At 33.1% G+C, this 18,826-nt stretch overlaps 1 protein-coding gene across 2 annotated transcripts; it reads right to left on the bottom strand.

The window, feature by feature from the left end:
- Window positions 1-1,791: 1,791 nt before the first annotated feature.
- Window positions 1,792-17,719, bottom strand: LOC138704690 (uncharacterized). Of its 2 annotated transcripts, none has more exons than XM_069832826.1 (5): window positions 17,601-17,719; window positions 14,896-15,134; window positions 11,193-11,386; window positions 9,510-9,625; window positions 1,792-3,836 (listed from the first exon to the last, which is right to left on the bottom strand). In XM_069832826.1, exons 2-5 carry the CDS (start codon window positions 15,117-15,119, stop codon window positions 3,516-3,518), a joined length of 855 nt encoding a protein of 284 aa, XP_069688927.1. In that variant the 5' UTR covers window positions 15,120-15,134; window positions 17,601-17,719; the 3' UTR covers window positions 1,792-3,515. The 2 variants fall into 2 exon arrangements, with proteins under 2 accessions (XP_069688927.1, XP_069688926.1); XM_069832825.1 differs by having other exon boundaries at window positions 14,896-15,182; window positions 17,601-17,713.
- Window positions 17,720-18,826: the final 1,107 nt, after the last annotated feature.

Here is an 18,826-nt window from a genome sequence, read left to right as displayed (position 1 = left end):
ACGGATTTCATTATTAGGGTCGTTTAGGGATAAATGTTAATTTTGGGACCAATTTATGCAAATTTTATTCTAATGTTTTCCCTTAATATGTAAAGGATATATTTTCAGTACATTTCACATATACATATACATATACATACTTAGACTTCAACAAACAAAATTTGATAACACAATCTCAAGGGAAAAAATGGAACTCTCTGCATCAAAATCCACAGTTAATTCCCGATTTACCACGAAAATCGTCTGTAGCTGCATTTAGATTGGCAACAGGCTATGATTGTTTGGCCAAACACCTGCATAGAATTGGAATATATCAGTCCCCTAACTGCCCACTGTGCAACTCAAACCAAGAAATGGATTCGGAACACCTCAAAATCTGTGCTTCATTGGCTGGTCATGACAATATCTTTGAAAAATATTGGAGTGCAAGAGGTCAAATGACTTTATTGTCAAACGCCTGGCATTAGAAAACAACAACAACATCAACAACAACAACATTTAGGTATGTACAATTTTTCATTATTCCTGGTGTTATAACCACGGATTTCATTATTAGGGTCGTTTAGGGATAAATGTTAATTTTGGGAACAATTTATGCAAATTTTATTCTAATGTTTTCCCTTAATATGTAACGGATATATTTTCAGTGCATTTCACATATGTGGCGCCAATATGATCATTTTATTATCTCTGTATTAAAAAAAATACAAATCAATGCCGAAGGGTTGACTTTTCCCATAGTGGGAGAGATTTCGACATAGTATTACAAACACAGGAAACACTTAAAAAACCCAACATTTAGAACACAAATTCTTCTCTTAGAATATGTCTAAATGGTAGGTTTGGAAGTAAATCCCGAAAAGACAAAGTATATGATTACAGTATGTCTCGTGACCAGAATATTGTACGAAATGGAAATATAAAAATTGGAAATTTATCTTTTGAAGTGGTGGAAAAATTCAAATACCTGGGAGCAACAATAACAAATATAAATGATACTCGGGAGGAAATTAAACACAGAATAAATATGGGATTTGCCTGTTATTATTCGGTTGAGAAGCTTTTATCATCCAGTCTGCTGTGAAAGTTAGAATTTATAAAATAGTTATATTACCGGTTGTGCTATATGGTTGTGAAACTTGGACTCTCACTTTGAGAGTGGAACGTAGGTTAAGGGTGTTTGAGAATAAGGTGCTTAGGAAAATACTTGGGGCTAAGAGAGATGAAGTTACAGGAGAATTGAGAAAGTTACACAACACAGAACGGTACGCATTGTATTCTTCACCTGACATAATTAGGAATATTAAATCCAGACGTATGAGATGGGCAGGGCATGTAGCACGTATGGACGAATCCAGAAATGCATATAGAGTGTTAGTTGAGAGGCCGGAGGGAAAAAGACCTTTGGGGAGGCCGAGACGTAGATGGGAAGATAATATTAAAATGGATTTGAGGGAGGTGAGATATGATGATAGAGACTGGATTAATCTTGCTCAGGATAGGGACCAATGGCGGGCTTATGTGAGGGCGGCAATGAACCTCTGGGTTCCTTAAAAGCCAGTAAGTAGGTAAGTAAGCAAGTGAGTAAGTAGATAGACAGACAGACAGACAGACAGATATATATATATATATATATATATATATATATATATATATATATATAGATAGATAGATAGATAGATAGATAGATAGATAGATAGATAGATAGATAGATAGATAGATAAATAGATAGATAGATAGATAGATAGATAGATAGATAGATAGATAGATAGATAGATAGATAGATAGATAAATAGATAAATAGATAGATTTATTGGGTAATATTATACATACAAATTTTATATATCATAATTTTGTCTAAAATCCAATGCACGGGTCTTCTGACCGTACGTGCTTTGTACCCGAAACAAGTCCTACTTTGTAGGTTCCCCCACCTATGATTACATCCAACTACTCTCTAAAAGAAGAACATATTAAAAAGGAAATGGCACAATAAAACACATTATATAATATATCCTAACCTAAAAGACCTAAAAGTGTACAGTTGGGTGGATACTATTATCACTTCCTCAGTTCGCGTCGTAAGTAAGTAAGTAAGTAAGTAAGTAAGTAAGTAAGTAAGTAAGTAAGTAAGTAAGTAAGTAAATATTTTATAATACTGGTACTCGCGTTAGTCATATGTGAATTTCTCATCGGTGCTTCGTGAAACCATTTTTGGTATTCTGCAACACACTGAGTAAAAAGTTCTGTAGCATTGTCATCGTAGTAATACCACTACATGCGGAACAATAGATAGTTTTCTGGATTGTCCAGATTGTTTGATGAACTAGCTCCCTTCTCCTAAACGACGATCATTAGACTGCTTTCTTTTTGTGGGGAAGCCTAACTTCTTTTTGTTGTTTAGTCCTTGCCACATGGAAGTGTTAACAGCGGAACTGGGTACAATCATTCTTCAAAGGAAGTATCAGTAGGTGAAGAACCGAGCAAGCCTAAATGTCCTTGTGCAGATGGTGTCTGTGGTGTTTTTGAGGGAGTGGTAATGTCTTCTTCAACGTGAATCACATCAATTTTCGGTTAGAACCAGATTGTATTAAAAAATGTTACCCTACAGCACGTCAGGATGTCAATTCTCTTACGTCATTCATTGTTAATCCATATAGCCTATAGAATCAAGGCGAAAGATATGCCGAAGTAATTGATCTTCCATGTTTATATCGAGAGTTGTGTCTTTTCCTACTTGTTCGATATCCTAAGACTAAAAACACAAAACGTTTTATAGAGACAGCCCTTCAGAAGGACCACAAGCAAAATCAGGGAGAAATCTCCCCAAAACACAGTGTCGAAATCTCTCCGAAGTACACCTTCATTCAAAAGCTAACAGCACACTCGTAACAAAGATAATTGTTTGAGGTTAATCACTTTGGCGCCTTTACTAACCCGTAAAATGTATATACACTAATTTGTACATGTCTAATATCACGCACATCCAATCAGAGAACAATAAACTAAAGGTGGTATATTATATTTCATGACCGAAAAGAAAAAAATGTAACTCACATTGATTGTGTTTATTGCCTTCTGTGGACGTGAAAAATAAATTGAAATCACGACATTCATTTACACAGAGATTACAAACACAGTCAACACAGATCTCATGCAGGTCGAACGTTTTACATTAGGACCGGTGCTCGCAATAGCTACTTTTTTTTTAAGTATCAAGATCTCCCAAAATGTCCCTACTACTATATTAAATACCTGTACTCCATACATAATTTCTTTTTTCTCTCTTCTTCTGTACATCCATCCTCTTCTGTATATTATTCATCTTCTGTATCGTCTCCCTCTTCTGTATATTCTTTCTCTTGTGTATCTTCATCCTCTTCTGTATATTCGTTCTCTTCTGTATATTCGCCCTCTTCTGTATATTCGCTCTCTTCTGTATTTTCTTCCTCTTCTGTATATTCGCCCTCTTCAGTTTCTTCTTCTTTCTCTTCCGTACTTTCTTCATCTTCTGTTTAATCTTCCTCTTCTGTATATTCGCTCTCTTCTGTATCTTCTTCCTCTTCTGTATATTCGCTTTCTTCTGTGTAATCTTCCTCTTCTGTATATTCGCCCTCTTCTGTTTCTCCTTCCTCTTCCGTACTTTCTTCATCTTCTGTGTAATCTTCCTCTTCTGTATACTTGCCCTCTTCTGTACCACTATCCACTTCTCCATACTTTCTCCCTTCTGTAGCTTCCTCATCTTCTGTATATTCGCCCGCTTCTGTATCTTCTTCCTCTTCTCTATAAACGTCCTCTTCTGTATCTTCTCCGAAATATGATAGGAATCCTACATTCTGAAAACAGAAGATCATATTGCACAGAGATAATTTGTAATACATTTATAATGACGAAAACAATAGACAGTATTAAGGCAATGCACAATATTAATATTGAACAGCTTATAAAACTTTTCAAATATAGTTGAAATAATAGATTATATCGCTATTGAGTATAACAGTAAATACCGACTTTTTATATTTTTAATGTCGATAAAGGATATAGCAAATGAATCGGTTATTGTCAAAAGACACTAAGTCAGTTTTGACAACATGGCCATTTTGAAGGATTCTATAATGTCTGCTGCATTTAATATAGGATGAAACAAATCAATTATATTCCATGAGTGATTTTAGTAAGCATGGTGGTAGTAATTTTCAGGTAATCAATATACAATGTAATGTAATATAATGTTTATTTTGATATTCAGTTTAAATGACTTATCATAGTTTTAAAAAAACATCAATAACATTTATAAATGTAAATATTCATTGAATGTTAACGATAAAATAATGTGCTAACGTTTTCGTCCTCGGCAATTGATCAAACAATATCGTATACATAAATTTACAATATATGATGGCTGTAGATTCTAGGACACAAAACTCAACTCCGAAATATCAGTCTGTACAACTTATTGCTTCAGATATTATATAGAGACAAAAAATTATCATGCAAAATAATTATTTCTTGGGAAATGTAAGAGAAAAAGAACAAAATGATAGATAACTTTTTATTGCGATGGATTCAGTCATATCTCATAGATAGGAAACAGAAAGTTGAAATCAATACAACTATGAAATCTGCCTCGACATGGGGAACTATTAATAATGGAATTCCTCAAGGATCAATATTAGGTCCCCTACTTTTTCTAATGTTTATAAATGATCTTGCCCCCCCCTTTATAAACGATGTAGGTCATCCTATATTATTTGCAGATGACACAAGTATAGTAATTACAGCCAATAACTCCAACACATTTCAATATTCAACAGAGGAAATTCTCTTCAAAATATGTGACTGGTTCTCAGTCAATAAATTGGTATTAAATTGTAACAAAACTAACATAATTCAACTTAAATCCTCTCCAAATTCAACGTCGCAAATTTACAGCGCAATAATTAACAATAGATCCCTATTAGAAACAACAACAACCAAATTTCTTGGCTTAAAAATCGATAATGTGTAAAATTGGAAAAATAATATTAAAGAAATTACCCCCCAAACTAAATTCAGCTTGTTTTGCTATTAGATCTATGCAAAAGATAGTAAATATCAATACCTTAATAACAGTATACTTTGCATACTTCCACTCGGTAATGAGTTTTGGAATAATATTCTGGGGAAATTGCACAGATAGTAACAGTATATTTCTATTACAGAAAAGAGTAATTAGAATAACAGTAGGTGCCAAATCTAGGAAATCGTGTAGGACTATTTAAAAAAACTACAGATAATGCCCATGGCTTATCAGTATATTTTTTTTTTCATTAATAATCTTCTTCGTATGTAATCGTGAAAACTTTGTAACTAATTCAATAGTCCATAGCATAAATACACGTCAAAAAATGACTTTCATGCTCCATCGGCAAGTCTATCGTGCTATCAAAAAGGAGTGCGTTATATGGCAGTAAAAATTTTTAATAGCCTCCCTATCGATATAAAAAATGAAACTCAAAACATAAAATTATTTAGGGCCAAATTAAAGAAGTACCTAATTTCTCACTCCTTCTATTCTGTAGGTGAATTCATGACTTTCAATAACACTTCATGAAACTGATACTAAAACTCTGTGTTGTACTAGTAGACTATATTGTAAATCTCGTCTGTATATATTTCATCTAGACTGTGACTATAAATTAAGACTTTATATTAGTATTAAGTTTTTTACTTGTTCCATATTCTAGCTGTAAGCAATGTATGAATACCATGGAATGTTAATAAATACAATACAATACAATACAAGGCAATACAATACAACTCAGTTTTATTTTAACACATGAAAGTGGTTATTATAACTATGTGCCTAAGATTAGAGTATTAAATTAATACACAATGCACATTCAAACATAACAACACTTAATTGGTATATTAACTTCCATTTAATAGATTTAAATTTACGCACACATTGAATGTCTACCTGTGTTACTTAACACAGCATATCCAGTTTCTACTTTATTTCAGATCTGCAACTATATTTCACAGTAAATTCGCAAGTATTTAATTTTTTTTTCATTCTGGATTATATGTTTCAAAAATATTATTATGCCTAATGCAGTTATTATATATATCATAGTGTGGATATGGAGAAGGATGTAGCGTGTGAAATGGACAGACAGAATATGAAACGAAGCTATGTTGGAAAGAGTGGGTGAAGAAAGAATGATGCTGGAACTGATCAGGAAGATGGGAGAACACTATGAATTATTGTATATACGATCATCCTCCCTCAAATGAGGCGAACACTGGAATCAGGAAAGTAATAATTACAACAGCTATAATTATGGCGATAATAATAATAATAATAATAATAATAATAATAATAATAATAATAATAATAATAATAATAATAATGTATGTATGTATGTATGTATGTATGTATGTATGTATGTATGTATGTATTTTTTTTAATATTAGTTGAACGGCATGTCCCATTACAATAAAGGTAATACTACATGCCTTGCTACCTGTATGTTTGCAATATAACACATTATGTCTCGTTTCTGTCACTCTCTAGGCGTATGTAGGTCTGTTGTTCTGTTGTGAAAATTTGAGTCTTTCATTATATCTATTGCCTACTCTTATCTATCCTAGATTAAATTATCCTACGTTTACTCGTCTAAATTTATAACATTAACATAGTTTGTGAATGTATGCACATGTTCTTGCATTATTTTAAGCTTTGTGAAAGTCCACTTGCCAGCTGGAACGCTAGTCTTTCTTTGTCCAATTTCGGGCACTGGAAAAGGAGGTGGTCGACGGTCTGTTCCTCTGCTCCACACGCACGCGACGGGTTGTCCCTCAGCTTGAATCTGTATAAGTAAGCACCGTTTTTTTCCATGTCCAGTTAGGAAAATGGTGACCTTTCCATTCAGTGGAATGTTAACGCGTAACCTCTCTTTTACACTGGGGAAAAACTATTTTGTCACTGCACCATTTTTAGTGTTTTGCCACTCACTTTCCCACTTAACCACACTTTCTTCCTGAAGTTCTCGCATGATGTCGCTGACTGGTATCCTATCGAAGCTCACTGGTATCTCGTTGTTACTTGCTGCCTGCTTATGTATGTATGTATGTATGTATGTATGTATGTATGTATGTATGTATGTATGTATGTATGTATGTATGTATGTATGTATGTATGTATGTATGTATGTATGTATGTATGTATGTATGTATGTATGTATGTACGTACGTACGTACGTACGTACGTACGTACGTATGTATGTATGTATGTATGTATGTATGTATGTATGTATGTATGTATGTATTCATACTGCAAATGGGTATATACCCGGTGGCAGTGGTAACTAATTACACTCAATAATGACAATTAATAATAAACACAACTAATAAAAAACAATAATAATTAATAAATAATAATAATAGTAATAATAATACTAATAATAACAAGGATCATCCTAAATTAAATGAAGTACGATCACTTAAAATAACATTTAAAGTAAATCTAATTTGTAGCTCAACCCTAAGTTCGAACTAAGACCCATGAGTGTGATAGGTTCATACCTGCACAAGTGCCTTTCGGCACTACACTTATTTCGCTGTCAACTCACTCACTGCACTGATTCTATCCTGATTTCACTAACACTTCAAAATCATTTCAATGTTCAAATACTTTGCACAGCCACTTCACTGACACCAACACACTTCACTTACACAATAGACTTCACTGACACTACATACTTCACTGACGCAACACACTTCCTCACTGATAGAACACTTCAAATAACAAGATATCAATTACACTCTTTAAATAGTGTGTATATATACTACCGTCTATTAGTAAAGTCCTTAAGCCTATTTTTAAATACATTATTGGTTATTGGTAAAGCCTTTAGTAAGTCTGCAGGTAAAGCATTCCAGTCCCTGATAGTACGATTGAGAAAAGAAAACTTTCCAGTGTCCGTCCTCTGTCTTCTTTCGCTCAATTTATATGAGTGGTCGTTCCTTGAAGAGTAATTTGGCGGCTGCAACCTATTTTTTATTTCGCTCCAGGCAGGCTCACCTCTGTATGTTTTGAACATTGCGCATAATCGAATTCGCGTTCTCCGGTCCGTGAGTGTGTCCCATTTTAATGGTGAATTATTACGACAACGCTTGAGAGCCCGTTTTTGAATCTTTCCCAGTGTCTTAATATGTTCTAATCTGTAAGGATCCCAATATGCAGCACCATATTCAATTACTGGACGAACTAGTGATTTATATGCAATCTCTTTGGATTTATCAGAGGCCTTATAATAATAATAATAATAATAATAATAATAATAATAATAATAATAATAATAATAATAATAATAATAATAATAATAATAATAATACTTTTCCCTCCATTTACTATATTTTGTAACCGCTTTGATTTATTGTTGGCCTGCATGCAAATAACATAGCAGGCACACGATTTGCGATATAGTAGGCTGTGGTTTAATATAGTAATATGCGTTAGAAGTGCGGTATGTTGACTTTTCCATGTTCGAGGAAAAGATTGAAAAAGCGAAACGTAGTTGAGCTTTTTTAATTTCCGAGAACATGAAAACAAACATACCGCTCGTGTATCGTACATTATTTTGTGCGAAGATCGTTTATTACATACCTGAAAGAGGAATTTATAATTAGTTGCAATGAAATCTCCATCTTGGTTTCTGTTCAATGACGGCAACTTTGGAAAACAAATATATCTATCTTCAACATTGTTCCTATAAAATGTTTTCTGTGTTTACTATACTCCAGCAGGCCGTGATATACGTCTGTCTTTTTTTTTCCCCAGTCTATGATGAGTCTGGAATCTTGTTGATTTTTTCACGGCTTCCTTAATGTTACTTGCATTACAAATGCAGTAACTTTTGTGGTGTTGTAGAGTTTACTTAATTTTTGCAAATATTTAAAAACAATAATTAACAGTGCAATTTAGGTGAAATTGCAGTGGTAAGTTTCCAATTTATAATTATTACTATATTGAGCGTCTTTAAAAATAATATGTTAAAAGCCTAAAGCAGTAAAATGAATATGACGCTTAAGCGGTAAGAATAGGGAAATTGTTATGTGTGTTACATTGGGAATACTGAATGTAGTATTTCACACTTACCGCGTATTGGTTTTGTGCGGAAAGCAAGCAAATACGCACGATCTCGCACAAAAATAGTTGTGATAGGGCCTACTGTTATGAAAAATTCATTGAACACACTTATTGAAGCATTATTTACTGTTCATTAAAATGTGAAAAAAATTTGGTTGAAGAGCTCGCATTTTAGTGAGCGAATTATTAAATATTTTATTGTTCACTAGTTAATGTTTCATTTTGATTGATTTATTGAAGCTTGGTCAAAGCGGCCGTGAGTGTATGAGTGGTGAGTTTAGTGAAGATTAACAAGAAGACACTTGGAGAAAGAAAAAATACATTCTTGTAATCAGTAACAAAGGCAATCCACACAAAATAATAATGCATTCATCACCTTGCTAAGGATGGAGTCCAGTTTGCTTTGCCAGTACATATCCCATATTTCTGTTTCTGGGGTGTAATTTGAGATAGGAATTCCTGTTGCTTGTGCCAAGACATTCCATTCGTCACCTGTGGAATGATTTATCACCGAAAAATATCAATGTTACTTACATAATATGAAATATGAATTATACAGGTTCAAAACGGCATATGACTCGGTTAAGAGAGAAGTTTTATATGATATTCTTATTGAATTTGGTATTCCCAAGAAACTAGTTCGATTAATTAAAATGTGTCTCAGTGAAACATACAGCAGAGTTAGTATAGGTCAATTTCTGTCAGATGCGTTTCCAATTCTCTGTGGGCTAAAGCAAGGAGATGCACTATCACCTTTACTTTTTAACTTTGCTCTAGAGTATGCCATTAGGAAAGTCCAGGATAACAGAGAGGGTTTGGAATTGAACGGGTTACATCAGCTGCTTGTCTATGAGGATGACGTGAATATGTTAGAAGAAAATCCAAAAACGATTAGGGAAAACACGGGAATTTTACTTGAAGCAAGTAAAGAGATAGGTTTGGAAGTAAATCCCGAAAAGACAAGTATATGATTATGTCTCGTGACGAGAATATTGTACGATATGGAAATATAAACAATTGGAAATTTATCTTTTGAAGAGGTGGAAAAATTCAAACACCTGGGAGCAACAGTAACAAATATAAATGATACTCGGGAGGAAATTAAACACAGAATAAATATGGGAAATGTCTGTTATTATTCGGTTGAGAAGTTTTATCACCCAGTCTGCTGTCAAAAAGTCTGAAAGTTAGAATTTATAAAACAGTTATATTACCGGTTGTTCTTTATGGTTGTGAAACTTGGACTCTCACTTTGAGAGAGGAACATAGGTTAAGGGTGTTTGAGAATAAAGTGTTTAGGAAAATATTTGGAGCTAAGAGGGATGAAGTTACAGGAGAATGGAGAAAGTTACACAACACAGAACTGCACGCATTGTATTCTTCACCTGACATAATTAGGAACATTAAATCCAGACGTTTGAGATGGGCAGGGCATGTAGCATGTATGGGCGAATCCAGAAATGCATATAGAGTGTTAGTTGGGAGGCCGGAAGGAAAAGGACCTTTAGAGAGGCCGAGACGTAGATAGGAATATAATATTAAAATGGATTTGAGGGAGGTGGGATAAGATGATAGAGACTGGATTAATCTTGCTCAGGATAGGGACCAATGGCGGGCTTATGTGAGGGCGGCAATGAACCTCCGGGTTCCTTAAAATCCAGTAAGTAAGTATGTAAGAACCATAAGTATGTTTTATATGTTACATTTCATAGCGTGTTTTGAGAATGCCAATCATTTAATTCCCAATATATTGCCATTTTTTTACTTGGTTATTTAGTAGTGCTGTATCAACCATTCGGTCATTTATGGTGTCTATGGGAATGGTGATAGCGAGATGGTATTTGGCGATATAAGACCAAACAGAATTCGTCCAAAAGTTTACATGATGTCACTGAGTTAAGAAAATAGCTTTTTCAATATTATGGGGTACTGAACAAGCGTATATGTTTGGATAAGTAGAGAATATGCTTCAGCACGAGTCTGTTTGTAGCCTAGGGTACAATGAAGTTTGTGTAAACTGACTTTGATTTAAGTATGGATTTTCTTGTATCAGGCTTACTATTGAAGACGCGGAGAGTGATGTAAGGAGAAGCGTTCAACCGACGCAGACCTTCGCAATGAAAAAACTTCCTATGTCGGTATATACAGCTGAACAGGAGGCTGATTCTGCAGCCGGGATGCAACTTGGAGAACTCCAGGATGATCTGTGCACATTCTACGCAGGGCGAATACGACAGATACAGTTCAATAGATCTGAAACAATATAATATAATATAATATAATATAATATAATATAATATAATATAATATAATATAATATAATATAATATAATATAATGTAATATAATATAATATAATATAATATAATATAATATAATATAATATAATATAATATAATATAATATAATATAATATAATATAATATAATATAATATAACGTAATATAATGTAATGTAATGTAATGTAATATAATATAATATGATATAATATAATATAATATAATGTATTGTAATATAATATAATATAATATAATATAATGTAATGTAATGTAATGTAATATAATATAATATAATATAATATAACTTATATTTTTAGTGGGTTATTTTACGATGCTGTATCAACATGTCAGGTTATTTAGAGTCTGAATGAAATGAAGGTGATCATGCCAGTGAAATGAGTAGGAGTTCCAGCACCTATAGTTATCCAGCATTTGCTCATAATGAGATGAGCGAAAACTCCGTAAAAAAACATGAAATTTGCCTCTACCAGGATTCGAACCCGGGCCACCTAGTTTCGCGTTCAGAAGCGCTAACCTTTACTTCACAAGTGTGGACAATATATGATATACGATACGATATAATATAATATAATATAATATAATATAATATAATATAATATAATATAATATAATATAATATAACTTATATTTTTAGTGGGTTATTTTACGATGCTGTATCAACATGTCAGGTTATTTAGAGTCTGAATGAAATGAAGGTGATAATGCCAGTGAAATGAGTAGGAGTTCCAGCACCGATAGTTATCCAGCATTTGCTCATAATGAGATGAGCGAAAACTCCGGAAAAAACATGCAATTTGCCTCTACCGGGATTCGAACCCGGGCCACCTAGTTTCGCGTTCAGAAGCGCTAACCTTTACTCCCCAAATGTGAACAATATAATATAATATAATATAATATAATATAATATAATATAATATAATATAATTTTATTTTAGTAGGTTATTTTACGACGCTTTATCAACATCTGAGGTTATTTAGCGTCTGAATGAGATGAAGGTGATAATGCCGGTGAAATGAGTCCGGGATCCAACACCTAAAGTTACCCAGCATTTGCTCATATTTGGGTTGAGGGAAAACCCCGGAAAAAACCTCAACCAAGTAACTTGCCCCCACCGGGAATCGAACCCGGGCCACCTGGTTTCGCGGCCAGAAGCGCTAACCGTTACTCCACAGGTGTGGATAATATAATATAATATAATATAATATAATATAATATAATATAATATAATATAATATAATATAATATAATATAATATAATATAATAGAATATAATATGTAATGTAATATTATATAATATAATTTAAGTTATTTGAAGGGTTCACAAGCATAGTGGGCCAAACGCCATTTACTGAATACGTAGAAAACAAGGGTTAAAATTAAGTTATTACCATAATTTAATGGAAACCTATAACAAGTAAAATAAAGTATACACATTAAATCTAAATGATGTCAATCTTCATTAAACTATGGTTGCATGTAATAAAAATTAGAAACATGTTAAAGGAATTGTCATTGCACCAAATGAGTGGTCTCTGGACCAAAATGATCGCATACAATTTAAATTAAGTAACATATTAAACGATTTATCCTTCTATCAAACACGAATGTTCCCTGGATCAAATGTCCTATTTTAATTATGTAATTACTTTATATTTATTTCTAACGGGTACAGCGGAGCGCACGGGTACGGCTAGTAAATAAATAAATACTAAAGCAGCAATGTTTCTGGCTTACTAGAAAAAAGATGTAAAATTCATGAAAATCCTAGCTCTAATAATAACATACAGTAACATAGTATATCACAGCATAGCATACCATACCATAGCATATGAAATATAGGGGAGACTGTTGTATCTTTAGCATAGTGTACCTTTGAACATTTTTTTTTTTTATTTTTTGTTACTACCTAGAGGACTCAAACTAACGTAGATTGTAGGGACAGCCGCTAAGTAGTTCTGGTCGAGTTTTGGTTTGATTTATTGCAAAGTGTGAGTTCTGTGAACGAAAGAATCTTTTTCAGTACCAAAAGTAAATATTTCGTTCATTGATATATGTTATCTAACATAAAACCAGATTGTATTTGTTACCATCCATTAAGTACAGTGTGTTCCCTATCATCTGATGAGTAATAACATATTTTAATTTCCATGATTTATTCGAATCTATAGTTTTGGGAGCCATATTTGTTTAAACGTGCACCCTCTTGTACCTTTGAACACAGAACATCTTATACCACGGAACATGTTCCAAGATACATAATACTATTGGTTTTTGATTTTATTTTATTTTAAGATCATGCCATGAACTAAATCTGGAATTAAGAGGTCCCCCAATTAATCCGGATGCCTTGGAGAAAGCTGTTGAAGCAATTTTTGCTCCTCCAGGAAATAAAATCTCAATCAGAGCTGCTCTGGTTTATGATTGCAAATACATTTTAAATATAATTGTCAGTTCTTACAACTATATTCCCACCTATATTACATGTGTTCCAACTTACCAGAGGGTATGTTCTAAGGTACATGAACCTGTTGTACCTTTGAACATATTACATTTTATTTTTGCCATCCTTAATAGATGTGTAGAACAGTAAAATATATACACGAAGTTGTAAAGGAATCTTCAATAATTATTTAAAGTATTTTTTAATTTAAAAAATATAATTTCCCAAAATTAAAAAAAAATAAAACGTGAAAAGTGTTTAAACGTACAACAGTCTCCCCTAATACGTAACATCTAACATAGCATATATAACATACTACTGGGTGTTCATTTCAAAGTATGTCATGACGTCACTGTTGATGAGTCAGCGATTTGAAGTGAGTTTCAGCTTTTGTGTCTGAGAAGTTGCCTATTAATCAAGGCGTTCAATCTGAACTTGAGCACGTGTACGGTATAACTTGAACGTCGTAGCAACAGTTGGCGGTCTATAAAGTCTGTGTGCTACCATAACTTCTTTCGAACTGTGTTTCGCGCGGCCAAGTCGTACGCAGGGTATTTGTTATCATCGTTTGCGTACGGCAATATTCCACAATACAAATCAAATGCTTCGTCGAAGTTAATGTCAACAAATACGTAAGCAATCGTCTTAACCCGACAGTAAGAAAAAACTCACCTCAGTACATGTTTCGAAACAGTTCACATTCCTGCCACTACCGGCATTACCGTACGTATCGGTAAGTACTCTTCAGAATGAACGCCGTACTTGCTAGGCAACTTCTCTGGCAGATATGTAATACTCCTCTGCGGAAATGTAGGAAGATTGAATTCTCTAGGCTCATCGACTAGCCACGTGACGGCATACAGCGAGCAATGACACACTTTGAACTGAACATCCAGTATAACCCAACGTAACGTAACGTAAAAGATACCGTTAATATAACACAACACAATTTAAAACATAACGCAATATAATGCAACGTAACTTAACACGGTATAACATCATGTAATAGATTATATAGTTACTTCGGGCTGCCGCAGTTTTGTTCCATGGCGTATAGTTTGCAGAGGGTCTCGACTTCAGCGTGGTCGCCCGGGGGAGACTTGCTCCAGACTACTTCTTCCTTCTTGAATCTCGCCTTCGCCATCACCAAGCAGCTCTTGAGGAAAATATGACGTCCGTTGATACGAAATTCATCCCACCTACTTTTGAACAGATCACGTTCCTCTTGTGGAATACAGGAGCCCATGTTCAAACTGGTTCGCTGTTAGACAGTCAAGAGTATGGAAACCCTATGATAGCAGACTGAGTCCTGGAAGAGAGACATGCGAGCGACTGGGATGTAACGTGAGTGAAATAGGTGGAAAGGAAAATAAAACATAGACACAGCGCACAAATTTGCTTCCTCCCTCATGTAAATCAAATTTACGCAATGGGTGTGAACTCTGTATCTAATTTAAATTGTGTAAACTGGAATTCTGTATATTTCACAACTTTAAATCCTGCCACAACAACTTTGTAATTATTAATTATTTACAGCTCTAATGATATTATTCTCAATGGTTTACAAATTAAACCTCCTTGCCTTCTACACTTTGAAAAAAAAAATTCATTGAACCACCTTGGTCATTCTCAAGCACAAACACAATTTTGATAGAGACAAGAAAGCCTCTCTAATCGCCCATTACAATCGTTGGTCAGTTAAGATTTACCTGATTATAACGTCACAAACGAATTAGATGACGGCCCAGAGCGTATAATGGATTCTTCCAGTTTTAATTATTATGGCCTTAACTCTGCCAGTAGAAATAAATATATTAATACTAGTATAATAAATAAATAGATAGATAGATAGATAGATAGATAGATAGATAGATAGATAGATAGATAGATAGATAGATAGATACGTAGATAGATACGTAGATAGATACGTAGATAGATAGATAGATAGATAGATAGATAGATAGATAGATAGATAGATAGATAGATAGATAGATAGATAGATAGATAGATAGATAGATAGATAGATAGGTAGATAGGTAGGTAGGTAGATAGATAGGTAGGTAGATAGATAGGTAGATAGATAGATAGATAGATAGATAGATAGATAGATAGATAGATAGATAGATAGATAGATAGATAGATAGATAGATAGATAGATAGATAGATAGATAGATAGATAGATAGATAGATAGATAGATAGATAGATAGATAGATAGATAGATAGATAGATAGATAGATAGATAGATAGATAGATAGATAGATAGATAGATAGATAGATAGATAGATAGATAGATAGATAGATAGATAGATAGATAGATAGATAGATAGATAGATAGATAGATAGATAGATAGATAGATAGATAGATAGATAGATAGATAGATAGATAGATAGATAGATAGATAGATAGATAGATAGATAGATAGATAGATAGATAGATAGATAGATAGATAGATAGATAGATAGATAGATAGATAGATAGATAGATAGATAGATAGATAGATAGATAGATAGATAGATAGATAGATAGATAGATAGATAGATAGATAGATAGATAGATTTATATATTGCACTCCTCTAGCCTGCATTTGCACGACCGACTACCATCTTACCAGCATATGACGTCAATATTTCCTCCTATACACATTTCGTTTAGAAATTGCCATCTATCGGCTGATATAATAATTAATAATGAAAGCGATGGTATTGTCCCTGTAATTTACTTAAGAACTTCATCTCACAAAGTGTTACATATTTTTCAGGTCGTTAGTCTAATATATAGAATATGTGTTCACTTAAACGTTCCACAAACAAGAAAAAGAAAAATATATTTGTATTCCTATACGGTAATGAGTAGGGCTAAGATTTTGATGAATCATAAGTTATAAAAAATGCCCTAAAGATGAAGAATTTATGACCTAAATTCCTAAAAAAAAAGACCTAAAATTGTTAGTATTTATCGTATTTTCATGTGGTATCTGGTAGGCAGAGAGAAAGCCCTATGTTCTTATTCCTGTCAGATTAAACAGATAGATGATATAGAGACAGATAGATAAATAAATAAACAAATAAATAAATAAGTAAATAGATAATAAAATAAATATATAATAAGATAATAAAATAAATAAATAAATAAATAATAAAATAAATAATAAATAAAATAAATAAATAATAAAATAAATAAATAATGAAATAAATAAATAAATAAATAATAAAATAAATAAATAATGTAATAAATAAATAAGTAAATAAATAAATAATAAAATAAATAAATAAATAAAATGTAATAGCGACGGAAGTCCGTCAAACGTATTGAATACATTCCTGAAAAACAAGTTTCAAAACCCTAAAGATTACGATTTACTGACGGATTCAATAGATGTCCTTGATGATGTTATGTTACGTAATTCTGAATCACAGAATGTTTCCCCTCTTTGTATCACGTTTAACAGTAAGGAAGCCCAATATTATACAGCTCCTAGTTTATATTCTTATATATTAAATGTGTCCGAATGTTTTAGTAAATTCATTAATTTCTAAACATTTTTTAGACTTACGCTTCTTTATAATGTTGTTTTTATTAGCACTTACGGCCATAAGAAAATGTGATAAATTCTTACGTGAACTTGAGCAAGAGTAGGCCTACAATTCAAGACATAATAAGCACTATTTAAATTTAAAAGGATATAAGGATGAAATATATTTTAAATAGCGGTATTTCATGTTTACCTGGGCTAAGCAGAATGAGTAGATAGCACTATGAAAATTTTTCGACACACTCGCGATACATCTAGTCGACACTAGTGACCTCAATCATGAAGACTTGTGACTAGAGGTTTTTCGATCGGATGACGTATATTAATGGACGGGGGATTCCCATTCCTTCCACTTCGCTCACTCTTATCTTTTTCTTCTTGTCAGATAACGATAACGTTTCTACGTAGGCCTATTGGACGAAGCGTCAGTAGTGTAAATATATTTATTGACATAAAATAAAAAAAATAATAATAAAATCACAGCCAAAAATAAAAATAGTAATATTTTCGTTAATAATATTTTTCCAACAGTTGTAAGACTATTCTCAACCACTGAAGTACAGTCACTAAAAAGTATAATATTATTTAGGAATTTTATTTCGCTTTAGAACATTGTCAAAGCCTTCAAAGCGGTACTTTAGGGTGGTATCGACAACGTGTTTATGAATGATTCTCAAACACAGCAATTTTCTTATTTTACATACTTTACGTATGAAGGCATAGGACTGAGTCCATAACTAGTCACTAATTGAATAATATTACACTTCATTACTGATAATCAGTTTTGTCATGGAGGCTATACGGGGCCATACATCGTATGGGAACCTACATTTTTTTTAATTTATCTTATGGGGAAAATAAAATTTTGTCTGTATGGAGCGATATGGCATATGGGTGCCAAAGTTTTTTTTATTGGGTTATTTTAAGACCCTGTATCAACATCTAGGTTATTTAGCGTCTAAATGAAATGAAGGTGATAATGGCGGTGAAATGAGTCCGGGGTCCAGCACCGAAAGTTACCCAGCATTTGCTCGTAACGGGTTGAGGGAAAACCCCCCCGGAAAAAACCTCAACGAGGTAACTTGCCTCAACCGGGATTCGAACCCGGGCCACCTGGTTTCACAGCCAGACACGCTGACCGTTGCTCCACAGGTGTGGACCCTAAGTTTTGTACGCGGAGATCTGTACAGATCTTAGATCACTTCTTGCTGTTCCTAATTTATTTTGTTTGATGTTCATAAACAAAAATTGTCCACCTCTGCAGCACTGGAATCCAGAATTATATAAAATAATGGTTGAAAAATAAGATACACAGTCCAAGATTCATCGAGACAAGTGTGCATCTACGGTAGGGCTACATGGTGTATTCTTTACATAAAAAAATGTAAAGCAAAACAATTTCTTTAATTCTTCTTTAAT

The sequence above is a fragment of the Periplaneta americana genome, chromosome 8, assembly GCF_040183065.1.
Source record: "Periplaneta americana isolate PAMFEO1 chromosome 8, P.americana_PAMFEO1_priV1, whole genome shotgun sequence".
NCBI classification, from domain to species: domain Eukaryota; kingdom Metazoa; phylum Arthropoda; class Insecta; order Blattodea; family Blattidae; genus Periplaneta; species Periplaneta americana.
Note: the sequence above shows the minus strand (reverse complement) of the source record. Positions and strands in the feature narration are given on the sequence as shown.

Bases quoted from the DNA above. Each gene is read 5' to 3' on its own strand.
- LOC138704690 (XM_069832826.1), bottom strand. From the start codon at position 15,119: ATGGGCTCCTGTATTCCACAAGAGGAACGTGATCTGTTCAAAAGTAGG. The intron at 9,626-11,192 runs GTAAGCCTGATA...ATCATTCCACAG, and splicing joins CACTCTCCGCGTCTTCAATA to GTGACGAATGGAATGTCTTG. The intron at 3,837-9,509 runs GTGATGAATGCA...TTCTGTTTTCAG, and splicing joins TGGACTCCATCCTTAGCAAG to AATGTAGGATTCCTATCATA.